Below are 19744 nucleotides of genomic sequence, written 5' to 3'. Positions count from 1 at the left end.
GCGATATTGTGCTTCCTCCCGACAACAAAATGACCTCACCATAAAAGTCCTGGCAATGGTTGGAATGAATTTGAACCTCGGGATTTCTGGGCTCTGGCTGTTGTGATGTAGGATGGGTAGTTGAAAAAGCAGGCAGTGGGATAAAGCAATAAATAGCAGTGGTAAGTTTGTAGATGGATGGTTAAATTGTCGTCTCTTCATCTCTCGCGTTGTCTGTCGCCTCTCGCTCCTCTTTTTTTTAAATGTAAAATGTCCTGGATGTATCTGTTCTCTGTTTCTCTTCTCGGTACTCAAATGTGGCACTTGGTGCCACGGCCCACCTGCCAAGTTGTTTTGCCTGCCTAAGGTAAAGTCATCTCTGATGGAGGATCGCAGGAATTGTCGGGTAGAGGGGTCCTTTCATCGGATTGGCTGGCCAAGCAATGCTTCAGCTGTGGAATGGCCAAATGAGGGAGGCAGCTTGATGGCTGAGGTCTCCAGGACTTCAAACAAATCCAAATTATATTATGGGATATCATCTACTGTTAAATTCTGCTCCATACTTGTAAAATTTTTAGATTGTATTGAGGATCACTTGTGGTCTGTGTATTGTATTGTATTGACCCCCTTCTTTTTGACACCCACTGCATGCCCATCCTAGGGGGTCTCTCTTTGAACTGCCTTTCCCAAGGTTTCTTCTATTTTTTCCCTACAAGGGTGTTTTTTTTTTTTTTGGGAGTTTTTTTCTTGTCTTCCTAGAGAGTCAAGGCAGGGGATCTGTCAAGTGGTAGGGCCTGTTAAAGCCCATTGCGGCACTTCTTGTGTGATTTTTGGGCTATACAGAAATACATTGTATTGTGTTGTATCTAGTGTGTAAACAGGTGATGTCCATCTTGGGGCTGCGGTCTCTCTCCATCATTCTTCCCCTCTGCACTTGCGGGGACAACATTTACTGACGCACACAATGGACAGTAAACGGGACGATGAAAACAAAACGCACTCAGCACAAACAGAAAATACTATTAGCGTTATCCTGCAGTGGATCCATTATGGGTATCAATTAGCCTGGTGTGTTACCTGGAAGGTGATTGGTTATATCTGAACAAATTGACACAGGTTGCTTTAACGGGGCTGATCACCATCCTATCCAAATGAGTATTTCATGAAATAAAGTTTAATCATTGTTCAGAATTTTTTAAAATGTCATTTACACTTTGATGTTCCGGGTAACAGTGTGTAAATATTTCTGTATGTAGTTTTAATTGATTTTAATTTCCAGGTTTCATTATTACAAACGAAAAGGAATTTGACAAATACGGCGATTGCCTTTTGGCACTATGGATTGTCAAATCCAATTAATGTGGTGAGGGGATCAGCACTAATTCACCAGTCAAAATAAACCACACATCACTAAAATTATTAAAGGATCTTTAAGGAACCATTACACTAACTAGGGATGTGTTGTTGATCTAACTCAAATGCCTACCAAAAAAAGTTGGTAACCATGAACAGCACATGACCTAGAGGTGTGTCACTGTGGTGAGCCAGTGACCCATCTACTGCCACAGGCATACGATGGGCCCATTTAATTAATATTGAATAGGGCACCTGTCTGCTTTTTGAGTTTCATGATGAGGTCCTGTTTTCTCTTTATGCAGTTACCCCACTGGATGTGGTCAAGATAAGACTGCAAGCACAGAGGACACCGTTCTACAGAGGTATGTCGCCCACTCCAGGGCATGCTTGTTCTGCATGTAGCCGTTAAAGAGAGAGATGGTGGGAGGTCTGGGTAGTGGTAATGCACTGACATTCCTGCTAAACAACTTACCAGCTGATTTGCTTCACATTCCCACATATTTAACCCTCACCCCACATGCCATAAACAATTTCTGAAAGCTGCATGGAGCTGAACTTTGTGAGCTGGCATGCCGCATGAGCGCAATGAGTGGAAGTCATGCCCACAGCAAGTCCTTGTGTTGAGTCTGTGTGTAAGGACCACCTTGGGTGAATGTTTACAGATACTCCTTCCAGAACAGCCTCCACTTTCGAGTGATGTTCAAACATGCACACTGAACGACCACCAGTCGTGTAGTGTGACCTCCACAGCAACTCGGTCAGAGCACATTAAAGTGGTGTTTTGGACTACCCACACGGAAGAGAGGCTCCTCTGTCTGACGTCTGTTTCTTGTACTGGATCAGAATACTGTAGATAAAGGAAGAAGGTGGGATGAGGTTGTACCCACACGTGGTAAACCTTACAGTCAGCCCATCGGGCTGTCGGGCAGCACGTCACTTGGCTGTCAAAATGCAACACGCTTGTGATATTTCAAAAATTGGGAACTGCTTATAAGTCTCAAGGGAGCCGAGTGGCCAGTCATCGACTGCTATTGCTAGTCATGTAATCCGAGACCCTCAAGGCAATGTGATCCAGCAATTGCAGTTAAGGAAATTATACTGAGTGATGCTTACCTGCTCGATCGTGGAATGTGGAGGGAAGGTCAAGTGAGTATATAAGACAACGTTAACAAAAACCTCCACACGTTTTTGGAGCTTCAGCACTTATGCTGACAATTTAACAGCGAGCTTTGGAGAATGTGAAGCAAAAGACGCGCTACTTATATGTGTGTGTGTGTGTGGAGGTTGGTTGTTATGTCAATGGCGGTCGTGTTCTCATATAGTTTATTGTAGGGGATCTGTTTGAATGTGGGGACAAAACCTTGCTGGTGGGAAAGCTTTAATAATGAATAGAATCTGTGTGTTTGCTGTCTGCTTCAGACCACTAACTGCCCTGCCACACACCCTGCTGTCTGCTTTTCTTTGTTGCAGCCTTGGCTGTAGACTCTGTGCCATGGAGCAGTGTGATTCGGCAGTCCAAGTGTAAGTATTCCTTTGTGGCTTTTAGTTTGTTCTTTTATTTGAATGTGCCCCATAAATCCTCTCCTCTGTCCTGGGAATGTTTTGTTAGTCATCTGAATTCATACATTTAGCAAGTTATTGCAGTGGTGCTGTAAAATAGCACAACTCTGGCCCGGACATGATTCACTCCTACCTGTCTTTACGTAACTCATGTCGTTTTTGGGAATGTGCAGTAGTGGAACATCTGCAGCCTCCTGCATTTTTATTGTTGATATTAAGCACATTCTTGTCAAGCATAAATGTACAGTCCCTGACAAAAGTCTTGGCGCTTCTCTATTTTGTAGAAACTCCTGCTATTAACCTGACTTTTAATTAATCCACTGGTGTTAGAAATCGCTCCTATGAAAAGCTAAAGCCCTCCCAAATGATGTTTAATGCACTGAAATAAATTAGTTTCACTGAAAAAAGATTTATCATTTAATCAAGACAGAAAGGTCAAATTTGGGCAAGACAAAAGTTTTGTCGCCCATACAGAAAATGAACAACTTTACTGCAAATCCAAAAATATGTCAGCAAATTAAGTAGTGGTGCTCTGAGATCCAAATTTAATATCTTGTATGACTTCCATGAGCTTGAAGGACAGCATCCATGCGGTTTGGCAAGGATTCATCAAATTTATTGATGAAGTCATCAGGAATAGCCAAGACAACAGTCTTGCATGCCTCCCAGAGTTCATCAATGTTCTTTGGTTTCGTCTTCCATGCTTCCTCTTTCATCCTACTCCACATATGCTCAATGATGTTCATGTCTGGTGACTGGGCTGGCCAATCCTGGAGCATCTTGATCATCTTTGCTTTAAGGAACTTTGATGTGGAGATGGAAGTATGCAATGGAGCACCATCCTGCTGCCGAATTTGGCCTTTTTTATGGTTGGGAATATAAGAGGTAGCTAAGATTTTAGACTATTGATGTTGCCTTCCACCCTGCAGATCCCTCGCATACCCCATACTGGATGTAACCCCAGACCATGATTTTGCCTCCACCAAACTTCACTGTTTTCTGGGTAAATCTCGGCTCCATGCGGGTTCCAGTAGGTCTCCTGCAATATTTGCGGTGACTGTGGTGTAATTCAACAGAAGATTCATCTGAAAAATCCACCTTGTGCCACTTTTCCAGCGTCCATCCTTTTAGCAGGCTCTGGGCCTTGGCAAATGCCACACGGTTTGTCTTTTGTTTAATGCTGGCTTATGGGCACTGATTCGACCATGGAGGCCATTTTGAGACAGGATCCGACAAACTGTTCTGGTTGACACAGGGACTTCAGGTGACCAGGTCTCGTGGAGCTCTGCTGCAGTGGAAAATGGGCTTGCCTTGGATTTTCGAGCCAACAAACGGTCCTCTTGAGCAGTTGTCTTGCGGGGTCTTCCTGACGTGGGCTTGTCAAAAACGTCTCCAGTCTCTTCAAATCTTTTTTTTAACCTCTGAACTTGACGCTGAGACACATTGAAGGTGTTTGCCACATCAGCCTCTTGATAATCAACACTTTAGTCTCAGGGTGAATCTTAGGCCTGTTTGCAGAGGTCTAGTTGCAGTTGATGTGAAGGTCTAGTGTACTGGGGTTCTTGTTATACACACCTGAGACCTAATTGATCCATTATTAGTCACAGGTGAAGCTCATATGACTTACGTCTTGCCAAAAATGGACTCAATGGGCTTTACCAAGCTGTGAATATTAGAATACTTTTTGTCAGTTTCGTTTTGCACTGAAACATTATTACAAAAGCTGATGGGATTGAAATGAGCCATTTCTTGTAACAAAATCTTGATTAGAAATCTATTTTAGCGGCACTTCAGGTCAATTTGTACACAAGCGACAAGACTTTTGTCAGGGACTGTATTTAGTGCGACCCACCACTGACTGAGGCATTGGTATTTATAGGGTCCTTGTTGCCCTACGTCCGGAGTACGGTGAAACACTTACTTGAAAGTGCTAATCAACATACAACATATTGCCACTCTCTGCCACCAAGATTAGTGGGCAGAACTCCCTCTCTGAACATGTTAATCATAATCACATACAGTAAATTAAACGGGAATTATGAGGAGGAAGAAGGCTGTTACAGTAGGTTTACAGCCGAGGCCAAAAATATCTAATGATAACATGACAGGTGTATAGTTGGGGAATCATGGAGTTTGAAAGTCTTTAGCCAAAGTGGATGAAAACGTTTTGGCCTCGGCTGGTATGCTTGAGTGGCAGCCAGCTTGGCGGGACAGGATTTTTGAGTTGCAGTTGAGTGGGTTGGTTGAACAGTCAGCCTACAGAGTTTCATTTTGGCACTAAAAATGATGTAGGTTATTTGTGCGGTCTGCAATTGAATTGTAAAAATAGCACTGTTGTAGAGAACATAAGGCTTCTAGCACAGCTGGTTATGCAGGTGAAAAAAATGAAAAAGAAGTGAATCAGAGTTGTACAATCCTGTTAACATGAAATTGGTGCTCAGTATTTCCTCAATGAAAACCTGATCGGAGCAGGCCTTGTTTTTTGCAGCCATCTACTGGTTAAAACCAAACAATCCACTGCAGACACATGTTAATGTTTAAAATGATTTTGAGCCTTTTCACTGCTTGCTCTCGACACCTGCCTTGAAATATTTAAGTACTTTTTAACCAACATTCTGACTGAAAAGTTTGGAAACTGTACTGCGAGTTCCCCTTTGAAAGTTTCCTTGTGTATAAAACCTTTTTCTCTTCTAAAGTACCTTCCTTCACATTCTCTAGACTTTGTAGTTGTACCTCTTCAAGTGAAAAGTTCCTTCCTTTTTGTCATTTTTGAAATGCTTCCACCACTTGACTACTGTTCTGCTCATTAAACATTACATTCTCAACGTTTTCTTAATTTTAATATTTGCATTCTCAACAGGGCAGCACGGTGGCGCAGTGGGTAGCGCTGCTGCCTCGCAGTAAGAAGACCCTTAAGGGTTCGCTTCCCAGGTCCTCCCTGTGTGGAGTTTGCATGTTCTCCCCGTGTCTGCGTGGGTTTCCTCCCACAGTCCAAAGACATGCAGGTTAGGTGCATTGGGGATCCTAAATTTAGCTTGGTGGGTTGGTGCCCTGCCCGGGATTTATTCCTGCCTTGCGCCCTGTTATGGCTGGGATTGGCTCCAGCAGACCCCTGTGACCTTGTGTTAGGAGCGGGTTGGAAAATGACTGACTGACATTTTCAACAATGTTTTCTTACTTTAATTAAAAACGCTTCACCTAAGAGCGTAGTTTCCCTTGGCAGATGAATGTTTGCCATAATCATTAAAAAAAACAATTTTGACTTGAAAGATACTGAACGTCTCTTTTTTTTATAATATCATTTAAAAGTGGTAAGAACCAACTTGTTGAAAAAGTGGTTAGTGTGAATATATGTGGGCAGTTCAGCTTAACTGGGTTCGAGATTGTGATCCACAGGGTACAACACCCAGCTAGAACAGAGTGGCTGGTCCAGTCCTTAACGTTTCACACTCCATTTTGAATACCTGTGTGTCTGAGTAAATATCCTCTGCTGAGCGTATTGAGTTGCACGGTGATTAGAAAAATCAACCATCTTATATAATTTGGTTAATAAGTATGGCAGTGTGGGGTGTTAGTAGACCTTAGGGGACCTGAAATCGCAAGGCTGCGGTTCAGTTTCAACCTCTGCACTGTGTTACCCTCCATCAGTCTTGTGCTTTCCTATTCCCCATCTCTAGGAAAGAACAAAATACCTGGCATTGTCACCTTGGGTAAAGACAACATCTGGATATACAGTAATAACCAAAGTCAGCAGTGTGGCCTGGCCCATCACACATTATTAAGAGAGAGATCCATTTTTATTGATTCTGCCAGCTTTTCATCAAAAGTCCTAACATCGTGTCTTTCATCAGTTTAACTCATTGACCGCTAAGTGAGAGTTAATTTAGTAGTTGACCTATAGGTGGACGCCACTTACGAGTTACCTTGTAAACAGTCTGTGGGGATATAATCTAAATATAAGCAGATTTGTGGGTAACAGATGTACAGAAGAGTGGGATTGCGAAATATTAATAAATCAGTGTGATGTCACAGAGCAAAATATTTTATTTTCAGCAGTTTGTGTTATTGGAAAATATGTTTTTGGGAAATTTTTCACATAATTTATAATTTGCATATGTAGTACCACAACCACCTGAACATCTCCTGATGATTAGCGTCTCACCACTATGAAGTTGAAATGGGAATTGTGCCATTTGATTGGAGCAAATTGTGGAAAACCGAACTTGTTAGACTCGACTGAGCTGGCATATTTAAAAAGAATTTCTGTTCTGTGCCAACTACAAGGTGACTGGAAATTTTGTCAATAAACAAAATTAATTACTTTAGTGTATTAAAATAACACACTGATTTTTACATTGGTGTCAGGAACAAATGTTCCCATTTTCGTTGTAGTAGTCGATTATGTTAAGGATTTATCTCAGCTTGTGTGTAGGGTTAGCGTAACTTACTGTCTGCCATTTCTGACGGTGTTTTTGGCAATCAAGGCAAGGCTGAAATCATGGAAAGCTTAGTATGATGATAATGTCACAGATGTCTGACATGTATTTGTATTGTGGTCATTTAGTGCCCTCTCTGGTTGAGGTGTTACTTGGTGTGTGACCCTGAACAAGGTTCTTAATCAGCTAAGGTTCACCATGGGTTGTGCTTGTAAAGCATGTTGGGATAATTTAATAATCAAACATGGCAAGATGGATCAGTTGTTGAGAGCTCAGATGTCTCAAAGTCCTGTAGCGGGAGTGCTTGTTACACCGTCATGCTGGAGTCCCTGCAGGCCTCATTAATAAAGTCAACACCTTAATCTCTAAGCTTGAGCTCGTGCTGCCACAGTTAATCCTCACACTCGCATTTCTCACTCTTAACATTTTCACAGCTCATTTTATTTTGATGACTTCTTGAGCCTTTCTTAAGCCTGACCTGTACCCAGCAACAAACAAAACTGTTTATCAGAATAAGCTGATGGGTCAGAGTGGAGCATTGTGGGAGAGCCGTGTTGCCAGGTCGTTGTCATCAGCTTTCTCATGCATCTGTCAGCTGGAGCTTTGTATGATTCAAAGATTTGTTTTTTATAGGGAAGTGTTTCCTGTACTGCAATGGGCTGATGGACCACCTTTACGTGTGTGAGAATGGCAGCGGGTGCACCAGCTGGTACAAGACCCCCAATCACTTCAGAGGCACTGTGGTGAGTGTGACTGCCCAAGGTGAATTTCCAGAAGCGGGACATGTTTAGCACCTGCATGTGGGGTAACCGTTTCAAGCTCTTGTTTCTTTTTGCCTTAAGGATGCGTTTGTGAAGATCACCCGCTATGAAGGAGTGCGGTCCCTCTGGAGTGGCTTGCCACCAACCTTGTGAGTGTCATGATGACCACCTATTATTGTTACTTCGGGCTTTTGTTAAAACAAAAAAATTGGTATTTAGAAAGCACATGCAGTACCCCCCAGAAAGAATTTAGACCCCTTCACTTGTTACACATTGAACTGTGTTGCAGTCTTGACCTAAAATCGCTTACGTTCATTTTTTCACCTTATCAAGCAACAAACACTCAATACCCCAGAATGATAAAGCTTAAACAGGATATTAAATGTTTCCGCAAATGCAACAACAAGAACATTTATTTCTATAGCACATTTTCATACAAAAAGTAGCTCAAAGTGCTTTACATAATGAAGAATAGAAAAATAAATTCAGAATGTGTGAATGTCTGGACATCACTCAAGTGGCTCAACCGACTTAAATGAAATTTGGTATATATATTCGTCTTTGTTCTGGTCAGAGTATAGACTGTTTTCCGTTCTTCGAGAAATCTTTCTGTATAACACATTCTTAAGTTTCGAGTCCCAAATCATGATTGGGTAAAAAACAGATTTTCATATAAGCTTAAGGATAAATTGAAAATAGGCCTGCTTATAAAGCTGTAGACGCATGACCTCCGTGTGTGGAGCTCACAGACTTTGACAATTAAATATTTTAGTAAAGGAGTCACTCTGTCTGATCTAGCCATTTACATTCTGGGGAACAAAGCCAGTATGATTTACTACTTCTAGTTCCTATTCATCTTATATATAAACGTGTACGGGTGGAAGTGTTTGTGCACGTGTGTGTGTCTGTCCGGCCCGTAAGTGAGAGGTGGAGTCGAGTTAAGGGCTCCACTTCTGAGGACGCAACCGAAGCGAGGCAAGCACATTGGCAAAACTTAACCTTCGAAGGAAGACAGTCGCTTAGCTGCTAATACAGAAGTGAGGCGAGCACATCGGTGAAGCAAAACCTCTGAAGAGTCACTCACTTATCCGTTATTACAAAAGAGTGTCGAGCACATCGGCAAAACTGTATCCCTTTTACTTTTCCTCCCGCCTCTAATGCACAAGCGATGCAAGCACATTGACAAAACAAAACCTCCTAGGGTAGAGATGCCCAGAGTGGTTCCTTTCAATTACCTGACATCTCTACATTTCAGTTTTTTTCCTGACGATTTCAATACTTTGTAGGACCCTAGGCTTTTCACAGCACAGGCTTACACAGCTAGTTTTCAAATAATAGAGAATGAAAATATTGAGAGTCGACAGAACAGGTGAAATTGTTTACATCCCAAGGGTGCCTCGGATTCCCAGCAGTTTTGTCCTTTTCTTTATAAATGTCTGCAATGTGCTATTTATGTCTGCTTTGCTATAACCATAAACTCCTCAAGGTCAGACACTGAAACTTGTAGGCATTCATTGCATTTACATGCACACACATAATCGGGTTAAGGTAAATAACCCAGTTTAGGCACAAACCTAGTTTCTTAGTAATCCACGTTTACGTTCCAATGTCATTAAACTGCTCAGGAAAGAGTTAAACATCATTGACCACAGTGATTTCAAAAATAATTGTAACGCTTGATACCTGTGATTTTTTCTTATGACACATTATTCACAGGTTTGTGTTGCCGCAGCAAACTCTTTTGTGCTTGGCGCTGTGCAATTGAGCCCTGTTACTGGGTATGTACGAGGTGTGGCAGAAAAGTAATGAGACTGATTTTTTTTTACCAAAGTTTTTATTTTTTTCAAACATCAATGTTATCCCCTTCAAAGTAGTTCCCTTGGGCAGCTACACACCGATGGAGACGTTGTTCCCACTGTTGGTAGCAGCGCTGGAAGTCTTCAACCGGTATGGTCTTCAGCATGTCCGTTACACTCTTTTGGATGTTTTCTAAAGTCCAGAAATGACGTCCTTTGAGGACACGGATTGAGGTCAGGTGAATAAGGGGGCTGGGGAACCACAGGAATGCCTTTTGACGTCAAAAATTCTGTTATGGAGAGGGCAGTGTGACATGGGACGTTGTCATGATGGAGCATCCATTTGTCTGCAATGTCTGGTCTCGCGTGAATGACCCTTTTTCTGAACCTTTCAAGGAAGTCTTTATAAAAATTCTCCAAGCTTAGCACAAAATTTAATGGCACAACGTTGCTACAAATTCCGCTGTTCCATTTTGCGTGACGCACAACCAAAACACAACTTTGCTAATAGCAGTCACAAAAAATCACGTAGTTAACGGAAGGAGTTGAAACTATGGGAGGGTACTGATACACGTGCTCTACCAAGGACAACAGCGCAGCGTTGCCAGATCGCTTGCAGTGTTGCCAGTCTCATTACTTTTCTGCCACACCTCGTATGCTTCTTGCTTTACGCCCACTGCTGCTGGAATTTTAATAATGTGTGCTATTTTTACTTCAATAAGGTTAACTATTATCTTAGGTTACTCGTTAATTTTAAAAGTAATCAGACTACATAACGCGATTTATTTTTAACATGTTGTACTTCCGCTCCCAAGCTGGTGATGTTGAGCTTAGCACTGTACGTTGAGCTCATCAACACAAGTTTAGTCATTTCTGAAATACTGAGACAGATTTCTTTCCGCTGGGAGAAGAAATAATACATTTATCCAAAGATTTGCCTCTGGAAATATATTTTGTGGACACTTCTAACCATGGCTGCTGAAAGAGTGTGCAAAGCAAATACATGCTCAAGCAGATTGAGTGCAGTGGACATGTGCAGACTACAAAATCCTTTACAATAACCCGGTAATGGATTTACGTGGCCACAAAATCAGGAAGGGAAATCTACCTCTTCTTAACCAGTTTTCTCAGGAGCCAATAACCCAATTTCTCTAATCAGAATAAAGGTTACCTGGCATTTTAGAAACCGGGTTTCTGTTGTAAATCGGGTTGTTGATGCTTATGTTAACACACTAATTGATTTAACAGATTGCTTATGTCATGGCCAGCTTTGTTTTGCTTGTGAATGAGTAAGGTAGGTCTTTGCTTATATACACGCCATGAAAAGAACAAAAAAAAAAAGTTTTTTTAAAGAAGCAGTCGGTCAATGTCTTATTTATTCCCCTCAAATAAATGCTCCCTTATTTATGTACGAGTTATTTTCAGAAAATGAAAAAAATTTCACCTTTATATTAAAAAAAATCTTGGAAGGAGACGAGACATGATTTTCTCAGAGTGACATTTTCACGTCCTGTGAAACGAGTCTTTGTGCCAGGAGATTTAACCATGTCTGGGGCTGGAAATAAAAGACAGAGTGGATGACAAAGTGGAATGTCATAAAGAAATCAAAAATGTGGCGCGGTACACATGCAGAGCAGGTTAGAGATAATGTAAGTGTAAAAATTCTAAAGTCTCAAAGGATAGTAAAGATCGCATTAGCGCAAACAAACGGGAATTATTACTCGGTGAAATAACGGAACAGCGAAAAGAGATCGAATATGTTGTTCAGATTTAAACTAAGTCGGAGACTTGTAGATAGTCTAATTCGTATTGCCAGCGAGAATTAAGATTCTAAAAACGTTGGCGCAGTATGCAGTCCCATGAGACAGAGACTTTTAACATGAGATTCTTTCAAGTCACGCCATACTTACAACTATTTTCAAACAAGACCACGATCATCTAACCTCTCAGTCTTGTGAACGCTTTTGTCAGACACACTTCCTGTGCTCTCAGCTCTTATAAATTTTATCTGGACAATTTTATACGTTCTAGACTACATGACACGTTAACAACTAAGCGAAGACGACAGCATGGACAAACCATTCGAAAATGTCATTTTATTTATTAGAGAAACGATATTTACTCACAGGCAGTTATACGTTTTCATTGTCACGATGTAAGTTCAAACACGGAATCAAAATTCAGTGCGATCTTGAAGAAAAGTTAATTCCGAATATTGTTTTTACTTAAGTTTTAAAGTAAAAGTGAAAATAATGCATATGTAACAATTCTCATGAAAATAATCTGTTTAAATTGTATATCCGGTTAACCAAACCTGGGGATAGCCGAGCGAAGCCACCTAGTGAATACATTATAAAGTAGAAAACATTTGTTCTACAAATTAAAATAGATTCTGTTAATTCTTCTACAGTTTTGAAGTTGCAGTCTGCTTGCTCTAGATGGGTAACTGAGCTAGTTAGAAAAACAAAAAAACCCTCAAACACTTATAGCGCTTCTTTATGTGAAAACAGCAGAGTCAGATCTGGGGGAGTGGGGCTGGGATTGTGAATGCGACTGAAAAAAAAAAAAACAAAAAGCTAACCTTTACAAGTATCATAAATTTACACCGACTGTTACCGACTGGAATCAAATGTATGTTTTTATTCCAAGATAGTAAGAATAAGAGCAGCTCACTTCTCAGAATGGACTCAGCTGGGGTCAAACCCATGAAGTTTTGTTTACCAGTCAGCAGTTGATACCGTTGCGCCACCGAAGCGGTCGTAGCAAATGGGTGTGAATGGCGCACCCTACCGCAGGTTCTTTTTTAGCAGTTATATTCTTGAATAGAAGCAGATTTGTTCTGTTATATTTGTATCTTTTGTGAAAGTGTTTCTTTGATATTTGGACTTCAGGATTCACACATTATACACTTCATGTCTACATTTTGTCACTAATTACTAAAACATAATAAACATTTGTTTTAACGATGTGTTTACATACATTGTTGTAGACATGGAACAGTAGTATTTATATAAGGTGTCATTTTGCTTGACTTCTCACTCTATACAACTCTAAGCAACTGACACGCAGGTAAACAGACTTGAGCTGAGAAAACTGTGTGGAGGTGGGGGATTTGATAGCAGGCTGCTTGCTGCTTATCGACACATTTACAGGACAAAAGACGCTGACGGAGAGGTGCGAAGGGATTTAAGGTGGGACAGATCTACAAGTTTTTTTGTAGGCTTTGGTAATTCTACTGTTACATCATGTCTCGTCCTGAGGCTTCAAGGTGGTCAGTGTGGCAAATGAATATACGCCCAAATGTGGGTTATGGAACAGATTTCTTTTTAGTGCTATGAAGCTGTCATTACATTTCTCATTGAAATATTTTTTTAATCAGCTTTTGATTTCCCTGCACTCCCATTTCCTATTTAATATGAAATGGGGGCCAGTGGTTCAGGAGACCTAACGTGGCTTTGCTGTTTTTCTGTATAGGGTTATGGCAGTTCCAGCCACAGTCATCTACTTCACCTGCTACGACCAGCTGCGTGACTTCCTGCGATATGGAATGGGATACCAAGGAAGTCAGATACCCCTGGTGGCCGGAGCACTTGCTCGATGTAGGTGCAAATCTTGATTCAGTGTCTTTTGGTGACGCGAGTGTGTTGGCTGGTTAAATAAGAGATGTTGTACACTGTATTCCAATTTGATGTCAATTTTGTCTGTGCTTCTTGACCAGGGGACCTCAATCACGGTCATGGAGGGCCGAAGTGGCTGCAGGTTTTTCTTCCAGCTTGTTTTCCAATTAGAACTCAGTACTTGGTGATAATGAAACTTAGTATTTAACTGTATGCCTTGTTAGTGCTTTCATTCATCCAAGAGAAATTGTAATTGTGCTGTAGAGTTTCTTTACCTGAGAGCATTATTCATGCGTTTTGTGGACTAGAACAGAATTAAAGTTAACGCTCCTTCCAATTCCTCTCTGATTTATTTCTAAACATTTTTTTTTAAACCGACACTTTTAATGGTGCAAAGAAAGCATGTTGGCTGGGGAGCTACTGGTTTATTGGTTATCTGCATTTTATTATTAACTAATGTCTGATTAACAAAACGAATAACAATTAAATTTTGAATTTTAACAGGCAAGAAAACTAAAATTAAGCCCAAAAATGTATTGCTTTAGTAGCAAGTAAATGGGCTTTAATTAAAAAAATTGGTTGAAGTGGAAACCTGCAGCCACTGCGACCCTCCAGGACTGTAATTGAGGACCTCTGATCTACAATGTAATTACATTTGTCTTTGATAAATGAAAGTGCTAACAAGCCATATAGTTAAACACCAAGTTTCATTATCAGCAAGGACTGAGGACTAATTGGGAAGCTGGCTGGAATGAAAACCCGTAGCCACTGCGGCCCTCCAGGACTGTGGTTGAGGACCCCTGCTCTAGACTGATGTCACATTACATGACTTTGTGGGGTATATCTGACTTCTCCAAATTCATTTGCTGAACTTGCCGTCGGACCCTGTCAATTTATCTAACTGAAAATCGCTAGGCTCATCAAATTTAGCAATTACATTGTGCACCCCTTTTTCCTGGCCCCGACTGCATGCTGTCTGATTTTGCAGGTGCTGTAGGAAGGGTGTGGCAAATTCTGAAGCTCAGATGCTCACAATCTCGAAAACATGTATATTTTTTGTAAAGCATTTTATGAAACTACTCTATAGCAGTTTGAGCTTTTGAACTGGAGATTCCACTTTAAACCAACAAAACGAGTGTCGGAGTTTCAGTGATAATCTACTGAGGGTGTGAGTGATTGCCATATTCCCACTGGAGTTAGCAGCTTAGAAAAGACACTTTCAACAGAAAGTAGTGTGGTGTGTGGGCACCTGCGTGGGCGATTGGCACAGGTATAGAGCTCAAGTATGAAGACAACTGTCTGGTCTGCTTTTACGGAGCTAGTTAGTCTCTTTGCTTGTAGTCTTGCAGAATCCGACATAATAATATATATGTGTGGAGACAACCATGAGTAAATTTTGCTTAAAAGTGAGTGGGAACAATTTGTCTACCTGAGAGTTGCATTCCTAAACCAATCCAACACCTCATGAAGGCAGCACTGAAAGCAAGGGCAGTATTTTTTTAAATGGCAAAAAGCACTGGTGCTGCTTGCTAACCTCATCCGAGAGCAAGCTTCTGTTCTCGGTAAACTTTCTACAGCTGAAATGTTTTCTAAAAAGACTCCCATTAAACAGAAATAATTTGTCACTTGTGTGAAGAACACAACCCATGTGTTAAAAATAAACCTAACCCATTGCAAGGGATAAGTCTTTCTGTAAAATCAGATTATACATTTTGATTTTAAAGACATCAGTGGACTAGAGGTAAAAGTAATTAATATGTGGTCACTGTTGTTCAAAATTAAGATGATGATGTTAGAAGTAGTCCTGATGTATATATGTACAAAGTTTGGATGTTTAGTTTCTAAAACCTCTTTATCCCGAACAGGATTGTGGGAATACTGGAGCCCATTATGTTGAATATTCTATCAGTAAAGGTTTATTGTTTATATGAAAAGAAAAAGTGTCGAAAGAATTGTCAACTCTGTTTGTGAAAAACTGGCTTTCGGAATATGCATTCAAAGTAAATGGGGTGTCGCACCCCATCCAAAAGGAGGTGAGAATGGCTGCCTTCAAAAGAGTTGGTAAGACAGTAACATGAGATGTAACGACGCCGACACTACTCCTGCATACGAACGGGTATCTAATTGAATAAAGCAAGTTAACATTACTAATTGGAAATGCAAACCTGTCATATAGCATTTTAACACCTAGCATATTCGCAGACCACAACACTTACCTTTTTGCTCCTGTTAGTAATTCAGTAGTCAAAAGGACAAAGATATCGTAGACGATGCAACCCTGAATGTTTCTAAGGTGTATGCACTGGAGCAACGTGGTATGTTTTTGGGAACCAATCCTGTGTGCATAACATTTTCAGTGGCAGTTTTTGCCATTTTTCACTACAAACATTTTAACGGGCTGTCCCCCCAGGTGTGAATTTTTGTTCACGATTCATGTTTGGCCCTGCAAGACTACTTTGCTTGAAGCAGCAGTTGCTGTGCAGGGAGAACTGTAGCCATTGCTATGAAGCAGCCACAGTGGGGTATAGAAAAGAATCGCTCCCCACCCCTGAGAAATATTCCCATTTTTTTTGCTTTACAGCCTCACATGAAAACACACAAACCAATATTTGTTCCAGCTTTACTTACTCAATGCAATCTATAACATCCAAGTGAAAGATATCACAGCTACATTTCACTAGAATTTAAAAATAAAAATAAAGAAAAAACAAGAAATCCTGAGATTAATAAAGGAACCACAAACTCACTCAGGTGTCAGTGCCCACCATTTCCATTGCGGTTACTGGTTTCCTTCCAGCTGTGATCAGTTGTAATTGGTATGATTAGTGAAGCTGTTCCTGGTTCATTCTCTTGCTTGGTAGAGCAACTGACAGCAAACAACTGACTATGGGTGGCCAGACACTTTCAAAAGATCTCAGGGATGGAGTTGTGGACAGACATGAGGCAGGAGATGGAGACCAAAAAAATCTCAAAGGCTTTATCAATCCCAAGGAGCTCAGTAAAATCCACCATAAAGAAGTGGCAAGTCTTTGGTACTACAAGGACCGTCCCTGGATCCTCCAAACTGGATGGAAGAGCAAGGAGAAAACTGGTAAGAGAGGCTACCGAGAGGCCAGTGGCCACTTTGACGGAGTTACAGGATTTTATGGCACAGAGTGGTCATTAATGGTGTGGATGTGACGACAATTTGACAAGCGTTCCACAATTGTGACTTGTTCGGGAGGGTCGATAGGAAAAAGCCACAAGAAAGGACACATTAAGACTCGTTTGAGCTTTGCCAGAATGCACCTTGAAGATTCTGATGCCAAGTGAGAAAAGGTCTTATTATTTGGCCTCAATACCAAACGGTACACCTGGCGGAAATCCAATGCAGCTCACCATCTACAACACACCATACCTACAGCAAGGCATGAAGGTGGCAGCATCCTGTTGTTGCGGGGTGTTTCTCTGCCAAAGGCCTGGGGCTGTTGTTAGGGTAGAAGGAAAAATGGATGGGGCAAAACACAGTCAAATTCTTGAGGAAAACCTGTTACCCTCTGCCAGAAAGTTGAAGATGGGCAGAATATTCACCTTTCAACATGACGACGAAATTGAACACAAAGCGGCTGAAGAGGAGAAAAGTGAATGTCCTGGTGTGGCCAGTCAGAGCCCAGACCGAAATCACACTGAAAATCTGTGGAAAGATCTGAAGATAGCAGACCACCAACACTCACCAGCCAATGTGACCGACAGTTAAACTGTAAAGGAGAGTGGGGGGCAAATATTGAGTGGGCTCAGTCTAGGTGGGCAAAGCTGATAGAGAAGAATCAACTGACTCCAGGCTGTCATTAAAACAAAAGGGGGGTCAACAAAATGACATTGACATGGGGGGGTGATCCTTTATTAGTCTCAGTGGGTCTTGTTTTTGATTTTTTTTTTATATATATAATTTTTCTGAACTGTAGCTGTGATATCTTTCATTTGGATTTTATATGTTGCATTGAGTAAGTAAAGTGGGGAACAAATATTGTTTGTGTGTTTTCATTTAAGGGTGCAAAGCAAAAAAAAAAAAGGGAATATTTCCAAAGGTGATTTCTTTCTATACCCACTGAATATTAAAGTCCAAAACAGTGGCCATTCTCTTCCAGTCTGCATGTACTGTCAGTTGATCACTTGGCCGTTGGTGCTGCTGGGTGTGTGTGTTATAATGCGATATAAACTTGAGTCCATATTTCCCCGTGCTGTCCTTGGGCTTTGCCCCCCTCTAATAAACGAGTAGAGATTGAGCGCCCCATAGTGGTGTGTGTTGTGCTGCATTCAGATGCTTTGTAGGATGTGCAGCTGCTTTAATTATTATGGTAATTGGTGCTTTAATGTAGACTGTGTCGTTGGTCTCTGCCCACTAAGCTCTTCATGTCAGACTGGCATTCACGGTCCATTGGCTTCATTCTTGCAGTTTCAGTGTTAGTTCTTTTCTTTGTTTGGCATCTAAACTTACCACGTTGTCTCAGTCTCTTTTAATCACTTGGAGATATGCATGAATCATTGTAATTAGTGCTGTTCTGTCTGTCTTATTCTTTCCCATGGCCTTGTTCTCATCCTCTCCTGATTTGTCTTCTCCACAGTGGGTGCAGTGACGGTGATTAGCCCCCTGGAGCTCATCCGTACCAAAATGCAGTCGAGACAGCTGTCTTACCGTGAGCTGCACACGTGCATCCAGATGGCTGTGGCACAGGGCGGCTGGCTGTCCCTCTGGCGGGGATGGGGACCAACAATACTCAGGGACGTGCCCTTCTCAGGTACTTGGGTCACCCCCACCTGATGGCTGAGGGCGTGTTGTGTATTTGTCTACCATGCTATGTACCCGTTGCCATCTCTGTTTTCTGGTTTTTGTTTGCAGCTCTGTACTGGTTCAACTATGAGCTGGTGAAGGCCCAGCTGTGCGAGAGGTACAGCGTTCATGAAGCCACTTTCAAGATGAGTTTTACAGCAGGAGCGATCTCTGGAGCGGTATGTACAGCCGTTGAATTTTAGTATTGGGGGAAAAAAAACAGGATTTATGTATGATGAGGCAAGCTTAAGCTAATATAGAATATTAGAACAATTTTGCAAAGAGCAGGCCAACTAAACTTACTTCCGTTATCTCACAATGACTGATGCACAGCACGTGATGTAACGTTCTGTATTAGACCAGTGGTCTCAAACTCCAGTCCTGGAGGGCCGCAGTGGCTGAAGGTTTTCATTCAATCCTTTTCTTATTTGGTGACCAGTTTTTGCTGCTCATTAACTCCTTTTCTTTTCATTTTAAGTCTTTTACGGCTAATTAGTTTTTCTTTTGTCCCAGGGCTGAATATTGTTTTCAAAAAAAAAAACCTCACAAACAGTGGTTACACACATACCTACCGTAAATCAGCATAAAATCCTTATTTTTGGCAAATGTCACTGTTTTATGTTCCATAAGCCCCTACGATATGTCAATTCACATACTCATTCCGTAAGAATCATCGTTCATAAGCTGAAAGGCACAGCGCATTCTGGGAAATAAACAGCTTGACGTAGTTGGGTGGCCGGTAATCCGTAGCGTCCACTAGAACAATACAATACAATACAGTTTATTTTTGTATAGCCCAAAATCACACAGGAAGTGCCGCAATGGGCTTTAACAGGCCCTGCCTTTTGACAGCCCCCCAGCCTTGACTCTCTGAGAAGACAAGGAAAAACTCCCAATAAAAACCTTGTAGGGAAAAATGGAAGAAACCTCGGGAAAGGCAGTTCAAAGAGAGAACGCCATGTCGTTTGGTGAAGACCAGTTGCCAGCTTGCCTCCCACAGATCAATGTCTGGTGGTTCTCCCAGGGTGAACTTTGCCGCAGGTTCGTCAACTGAACCATCAGCTGGGGACTGATCAGCTGATGCAAGTACCTGACTTTTATTTGCGATCTCCAGGTCACTTGCATCAAAATCGGAGTTCAATAAGTCAGAGTCTGATTCAGCAATGATCCACAGTAAATAAGTACACAAGGAGCATTTTAGTTTGCACATTCGGTTTGCTCTCTTGCCAGATGTTGATGCCATTCTAGACACTGTTTACGCTACTCATGCACATGCCAGGATTCAATGTGAAGTCAAAGAGTCTAACAGTCCTCCTAGTCAAGAGGGTCTACCTATAACACAATGGCATGTTTTATGGACGTTTATAGCTGTTTTTTTTTTTACAACCTCAGCCCCTGGATGTGGATTTTAGTCGACATCCGCTCTCAA

At 41.4% G+C, this 19744-nt stretch overlaps 1 protein-coding gene across 2 annotated transcripts in view; it reads left to right on the top strand.

Moving 5' to 3' along the window:
- The window catches only part of slc25a39 (solute carrier family 25 member 39), a 55647-nt gene that overhangs the window by 25820 nt on the left and 10083 nt on the right, over window positions 1–19744 (top strand). Inside the window, exons 3-9 of one of the 2 annotated variants that reach the window (XM_039740836.1) lie at window positions 1638–1697; window positions 2806–2856; window positions 7965–8074; window positions 8174–8241; window positions 13363–13487; window positions 18110–18283; window positions 18385–18494. In XM_039740836.1, the coding sequence (XP_039596770.1) occupies window positions 1638–1697; window positions 2806–2856; window positions 7965–8074; window positions 8174–8241; window positions 13363–13487; window positions 18110–18283; window positions 18385–18494 (698 nt within the window). The remainder of the gene's footprint in view (window positions 1–1637; window positions 1698–2805; window positions 2857–7964; window positions 8075–8173; window positions 8242–13362; window positions 13488–18109; window positions 18284–18384; window positions 18495–19744) is intronic. The other variant, XM_039740837.1, reaches the window with a different exon arrangement.

This window comes from Polypterus senegalus, chromosome 17 (genome assembly GCF_016835505.1).
Source record: "Polypterus senegalus isolate Bchr_013 chromosome 17, ASM1683550v1, whole genome shotgun sequence".
Lineage (NCBI taxonomy): Eukaryota > Metazoa > Chordata > Cladistia > Polypteriformes > Polypteridae > Polypterus > Polypterus senegalus.
The sequence above is the reverse complement of the archived record's forward strand: the minus strand, read 5'-3'. Positions and strand labels throughout refer to the sequence as shown.